Here is a 7527-nt window from a genome sequence, read left to right as displayed (position 1 = left end):
TTCAAATTTTTATGGTTGATTTCTTACCAATATGTTGTATATAAGTATCGAAATCACGGGTAAGGTTTCATGAAATAGTAATGGGATTACAAAATGGATAGATACTAAGAGATTATTACTTCGATACTTTCCTAATTTAAACAGAAACATTTCTGAAATGGTCTGAAACTGGAAGAAAAGTGTCCTCGATTACACTTCTAGACACATATCCGTCTAAAGGCAGTTGCCTCATGATTTTCAACTATGAAAATATTGAAATATCCACGAAAACGCCTTCAGACGGATATATGTCTAGAAGTGTAATCTAGGACGACTTTTTCTTCCCGTTTCGAGACCGATTTCGAGAAATGTTTCTGTTTAAATTAGGAAAGTATCGAAGTAATAATCTCTTAGTATCTATCCATTTTGTAATCCCATTACTATTTCATGAAACCTTACCCGTGATTTCGATACTTATATACAACATATTGGTAAGAAATCAACCATAAAAATTTGAAAGTGATTTTGTGCTTAGTTAACTTTTAGTAGACTTTCATTGGTATTAATTAAGTCATAGTGACTTTCTTAGTACAAGTGACATTTATTCAGTTGTGGAATATATATTAGCTAATTATTAATTTGTATAATCGGTATAGCATTGGATAAACTCCAATATGAATTCATCTTCTTAGGTCATTACTAAGTAGGATTTGTGTTTAACTAACAGGGGGCTTAGACCAAAGGAAGAACTCGTTTCATGATATCAAAGTGTAATGAATGGTTATCATTGTATCCTAACATATCACAAATCAATGTAAACATTAGTTGATTTAATAACTTTGATCGCGGACGCTCATGGCTGAGAAGTCTCATACTGGGACGAAATAGGCGTCTAGTTGTTGAGGGCATTAGCTCTCCAGAACTCACTTACAAAAGATCCTAATTTTGTAATTTTATTCTGAAAATTTAAATTTTATGTTTTCGAGCCAAGAAGCGCTTAGATGACCTACAACTTACAGTTTGCACTCGGAATTCCTTGACTGTGATTGGTTAACGGATTTTTTTAGTCTGCTATTCTGTGGCTCTCCCAAGGCTGTTTCTATCATTGTATAAATAAGCTTGATTAGTGACCTCTTATTTTCTGGGTGCTTGTAGATTACATTCCCAACACCTCATCAAGACTTCTTGATCAAGTTAGCAGGGACGGGGACAACGGATTACAATTAGCCTATCATGTCAGTGTGTCATTGATCTTCGTTCCGCTTACCGAGTAAAGTGAACTAATAATGGCATCAAGCATATCACTAGTGCTTCCAGGTCTTCAACAGTGATCTAACTTAGATCAACTTATGAATTCAACTATTAGAATATGAGATCATGATTAAAGACAATACGATTAAACAGTGTATCATTACATACCATACGCATTTTACAAAAATTGACCAAATTATTCTCTGTAATATTCAATGCACCTTCTTCAATAAATGATAAATCAGTTAAATACATTCCAAGATATGGAATACAAGGAGGATCACATCTAAAGAAAAGTGAATATGAAAAAAAAGGTATGTATAGATTTATAGATTTGTGAAAATATGGAGTTTTACATCATTGATTGATATTTTTGGTTAGGCAAATACCGAAATCCAGGAAGCATTGGATAGTTATTTCGTTTTGGTATGAGATTCCACAGTTTTTCCAAGCCTTGAACACATCAGAAGTCGAACCTAAGATATTCATATCTCTCAACTATTGGTCGATCTTCAGATTAGAATTCAATGGTTTGTCTTTCTAAGTTGTTTCATGACCATCACCTAGTACTTTTATATTTTGAATGGTTGATTAACGAAAAACCAGTCTATGATGTAAAACGTTAAATCCAATAATCTCTATAGTACCCTTCTATATCAAATTATGGGGATAGTTTACTTGAGTCTATTATATCAGTGATGTGCAGTGGCATAATCTAACGGTTAATTCAGGATAGTTTATCCTTCTAACTCCTGGATGACGGAAGTAGAGACTTCTAAGTTGTTTCATGACCATCACCTAGTACTTTTATATTTTGAATGGTTGATTAACGAAAAACCAGTCTATGATGTAAAACGTTAAATCCAATAATCTCTATAGTACCCTTCTATATCAAATTATGGGGATAGTTTACTTGAGTCTATTATATCAGTGATGTGCAGTGGCATAATCTAACGGTTAATTCAGGATAGTTTATCCTTCTAACTCCTGGATGACGGAAGTAGAGACAAAAAATTCAGACTATACAGGAAACTGCATTAACCTAAAAATATAAACAATAAGTCAGTACAGTGATATCAGTAAATGAATTCTTATGATAGCTGATAGTTAACAATTGTCCAGTCATCATTTGTTCTCTTAGGATCATGAAATTCATGTGCAATAAGTGTTAAGAAAATTGTCTGTCTAAATCTTTTAAGCAGACTGTCTGTAACTAAAAGATCGATTCCTATAGTCAATGTTCACTTTAGCACTATTAATTTGGCGGAAAGATCTCTGACAAAAAAACGAGGAAATGAATAATACTTTCCTTTAGGCGACCATTGATACATGGCAATATATGAAATCGTAAGCAAAGATGGATAGTGGCTAGCAGTGGAATCCAGTTTGACGCGCGTTTCGTCTTATTTGGGACTCGTCAGCTGGATGTACCTGCATCTCAGAGTTGATGTTCTCTCTGGGACTCGAACCTGGTACCTTTCGCTTCTAATGCCATCATGTTATCCACTCAGCTACTGATTCCTTATAGCTACTTGCTTGTGCAATGGCGTGAACTTTAATTTCACTAAGTTTTGCTTGTTTGAATCTTCCCATTGAGTCCCAGAGTGAACATCAACTTTGAGATGCAGGTACATCCAACTGACGAGTCCCAAATAGGACGAAGTGGCGCACCTCCTGGATTCCACTGCTAGCCACTATCCATCTTTGTTTACAATGCTTGTGAATTAAGGCTATATCGAGGCAATACGCACAGTATGCACACATGCTAATTAGAGACTGACCAGTTGCAGTCCTAACACATCGATGGGAAGGTTCAAACAAGCAATACTAAGTGAATTTAATATATGAAATCGTTTATCAAGCGAGTATGCATTATTCGCATTAGTGAATTAAAAGTATCAGTTTTAAAGATTAGTTAGTAATCCATTGTAACATGATACTACGTTTATGAAATACTTAACATATTACCTTTCCAGTAAATACTTTAGGTTTGTTAAGATTTGCACTATACATGATATCTCTTTGTTTACTCTTTCACGATGAAAGCCTTCTTATTCAATCAATAGGAGAGCTATACGTCGACATTCTAGAATTTTCCTCTAGCGGTGATTGGATGGAATGTCTTCGGCTCTTTCTGGGCTTCTAGAGGCTTCCTTGAGTTTGTCAACGAGTCATCCCAACAATGAGATAAATGACTAAACGTCACATTTTATCATTCAAGTTTGACTCACTGAATACTTCATTGTAGATATAACCTTCACAGAAATGTCAACAACTGCTAGATAACATAGTGATTTCAACTTACTACCGACCTTCATCAATATAGATATATCAATACTTTACACATATCATATTCAGAACTGATCAACCATACAAAATATCTTCCAATTCAACATACCTATGTAAAGCTTCACGCATTGATTTAAATCGTCCATCGGATGCAACAAGCATTTGTAAACGATCAATTGATTGTTTTGTTTGTTTACTAACACGTTCCCAGGTTCGTTTAAGTCGATAAACAGAACTATTCACTAATGCTGAACATATTTGTAATACACCATTATAATTTTGCATACATCGACAAATATCAGCAATAGCTACCCATTTATCAATACACATCACTCGATCATTTAAATCTGTTCGTGATATAATCTCAGAAACAACTAGGCGACTAACCTAAATCAATAAATGAGAGAGTAAATAAAATATGTGGATAACACCTAATTTAATGATAAATGCTAACAAAAAGGTCTAATTATAAGCAAAGATGGATAGTGGCTAGCAGTGGAAACCAGTTTGACGCACGTTTCGTCCTATTTGGGACTCGTCAGCTGGATGTACTTACATCTCAGAGTTGATGTTCACTCTCAGTCTCAAATAGGACGAAGTGGTGCGCGTTCTGGATTCCACTACTAGCCACTATCCATCTTTACTTATAATGCTTGTGAATTAAGGCTATATCGAGGCAATACGCACAGTATGCATATATGGCCAATGAGAGACCGGTCAATGGGAAGATTCAAACCAATAATACCAAGTGAATTTTAAAAGGTTTAAGTTACATTTTAACTAGTATAGGCTGAATTTTCTGAATAATACAAGAGATGGTAAAGGAATGAATGATCAAAGAATTTGGTTTTTCAAGCCAGTTTTTTGTGATTTAGAATGAAACTCGAGTGAGTACTTGAAAAAAACTATGATTTTCTTAAGATGTTATAATGTTTTATCATGTAACCAATGGAGTATGCTTTTCCTGGTAAGTAATCGCGGTTACCAAATGGGAAGACTCTATATATCTACTCTAGTTAAAGCTCCTCGATGTATTTAAGGTAATATCGTGAAATTGATCTCTTAGATTCAATATACACAGAGAATTTTACATCTGTTTAGTCGAAGTTGCCTTGTTTAAGGCACTCATTTCAGTAAATATAATGGTGGTAGATTAACCCGATGGTAAAGTGTACATCATATTTCTCTTGTAGTGGAATGACTCCCTGTTGGCTTAAAATGAGTAAAGTTAAACCTTAGAAAGAGCTGGAGACTAATGCCAAGCAAAATGTTAATCTGAGCAGGGTTTTTTTATGGATGATATATCGACTAAACCAGACTGGCTGGGATGAAGTCCTAAGTGGTGTATTGAGTAGTATGTGATATCTAGCAGGGTCATAGTTACAGTTTGGCGTTTTGTTCATGATTCTATTGATGAGATGCTCTATGATTTTTGCTATGAAATAAGTGTTCATTCAGCAGTATTAACTGTTGAGTGAATAAAGCCCTTAACACCTATCATTTGGCTGTTCCAGTTGTATGAATACACACCATATACATTCAAAGCGTAATACAATCAGAAAGCATATTGTAAGTTGTGACTTAGTTTACCAATCTGAATAATTTAATTTTATATGAATAAAAAAACATTAGTATTATATCGTGATGCTTCCTATAAATGTGATGATATTTCAGAAGAACCAAACTCTAACCTCATGTCAAATGTCGATCCTCACCATTCAGTCAGTTCTAGCAAATTCTCTATTGAGTGCAGGAAAAATGTTATAAACAGAATCACTTGAAACGTAACTTGAGAATGTGAGAATCCAACACTGTTTCATGGGGAAGGATTAATTCGGGAAATTTAAAATCCGGATATCAACTCCGGATCTCTCAAAAAAAAGGGGAGGTGTTATATCCCGTGGAGATTTATGAATGGTAACTTTGAGGACTATTTATGAACCAATATGATATGTATATTTCCTATTGTATAATTGTTAAGTAACTAAACTATTCATATTCATGTCCGTTTTATTATAAGCTTTATCTTGACCTATAGACTATTATTATACGATTTACCATTCTTGAATTATCCGTAGTCCATTAATTACTGTTCCCCCTATTCACAGCCACATTTGGCCAATTCTTGTACAAATGTTATTTTCTATTTTATGGTATGATGTGGTCTGTTTGGTAGATAAACCCAGTATGTTTGAGAACAATGATTCATATTATAGAGGCTGTTATTGGTGTTTTGGACTTAACTGATTGGGCTAGGCAGATAGCAGGACTGATAAGTACTTAAGACTGCTCATACAGCTTTTTGTGTATCATTGCTCTGATCGATAATTTACTCCTCTCTGATTGGTGGGGATCAGCACGTTCATATATCGAACAAGGCACGCACTCATTCACTAGATATAACCATTAGGGAAGATTGAATAATCAATAATCAGTAGTACTTACCTCATTAAACCGTTTACAAACAAGTAGAACATGTTTAGCTTTTTCTTCTTTGTCTAATTTCATCCAAGATTGATTAAGTAATTCTCTGTTCAAAAAAAGAAATACATTTTCACAAGATTAAAGACATCTCTCAACTTCATATTAAATAACAACAAATAGACTTATACAAAACTGGATTTTAATCAGAGATGTATGATGGCTAGCAGTGGATTGCAGAATACGGGTTTCGTTCCTTTTGGGACTTGTTAGCTTGATATGCTTTCATTCAAGAGTTGATATTCATTCCGAGACTCGAACCCAGTGTCGTTCGCTATAAAGGTCATCGCGCTATCCACTTTGCTACTTCAACTGATCAGTCTATACTGCTTACCACCATCCATCTTTCCTTATAATGCTTATGACTTAATGGTAATTTCGATGCAATCCAAACAGGATACACATGTGCCAAAAAGTGACTACTGATCAATGTCAGTCCCAAAAGATCAATGAGAAGATTCGGACAACCAATACAAAAATGAATTAAAACTAATCTTTGTTGATGAGTCTTGAATAATATGAAATCAAAGTCTAGGATTTCTTCCCAACTCCCTTAGTCTTTCTAACATAAAACATAACGTATACAATGTTGATTCATTTAGACTAGTGTCAACATTACAACTTAATTCGATGAAATTCAACTTGCACTAAAAGACTGAACAAAATAGTATCGATATGTATACCTACAAAATTTGTAATCTGTAGTTGGAGATGTCATGTGACATCATTAGGAATCAATCTAAACAACACAGATGAATGATGAAGCAATTAGTCCCTTTGATAAACTTCGATAGTGTAATAAGAAGACGAAAATTATCAGAACTATGTGATAATATTGTAAGCAAAGATGAATAGTGGCTAGTAGTGGAGTCCAGGACGCGCGTTTCGTCCAATTTGGGACTTGTCAGTTGGATGTATCGGTATCTCAGAGTTAATGTTAACACCGGGACTCGAACCCAGTACCTTTCGCTTCAAACACCATCGTGTTATCCACTCAGCTACTGAGTGGATTTAAACTTCACCCCGTTGCACAAGCAAGTGGCTATCAGGACTCAGAAGCTAAGTGGATAACGCGATGGCGTTTGAAGCGGAAGGTATTGAGTTCGAGTCCCGGTGTTAACATCAACTCTGAGATGCAGATACATCCAGCTGACGAGTCCCAAATGAGACGAAACACGCTTCCTGGATTACACTGCTAGCCACTATCCATCTTTGCTTATAATTCTACTAATACTTTGGCATTTATCATGTCAATCTCACTTCGGTATGTTGATTTGGTGTAATGCCTCAGGACGATGAAAAATTTATGCCTCATTATTTGTTGTTTATAAGTGACTTACAGATTATAGCAGTAATCTAGTTAAATGTTATTCATTAAGTTATAGAAGTAAACAATCTGATAAATTTATTTTGATCATAAGACTATAAGAATCTATATTATGAAGTACCGAATAAATATTTATTTTATTTATGTATTTAAACACATAAATATTGGTACAAAGGGGGCACCAGATATATATGGGCCAC

General features: G+C 34.7%; 1 protein-coding gene across 1 annotated transcript in view; it reads right to left on the bottom strand.

Moving 5' to 3' along the window:
• Smp_127770 (putative ras GTP exchange factor) overlaps nucleotides 1-7527 on the bottom strand; it is a gene marked incomplete at both ends in the record, with an annotated part of 111860 nt that overhangs the window by 1723 nt on the left and 102610 nt on the right. The window contains 3 exons of the mRNA XM_018798590.1: nucleotides 1399-1516; nucleotides 3629-3906; nucleotides 5965-6049. Coding sequence (XP_018653517.1) covers nucleotides 1399-1516; nucleotides 3629-3906; nucleotides 5965-6049 — 481 coding nt within the window. The remainder of the gene's footprint in view (nucleotides 1-1398; nucleotides 1517-3628; nucleotides 3907-5964; nucleotides 6050-7527) is intronic.

This window comes from Schistosoma mansoni, chromosome 7, assembly GCF_000237925.1.
Source record: "Schistosoma mansoni strain Puerto Rico chromosome 7, complete genome".
NCBI classification, from domain to species: domain Eukaryota; kingdom Metazoa; phylum Platyhelminthes; class Trematoda; order Strigeidida; family Schistosomatidae; genus Schistosoma; species Schistosoma mansoni.
Note: the sequence above shows the minus strand (reverse complement) of the source record. Positions and strands in the feature narration are given on the sequence as shown.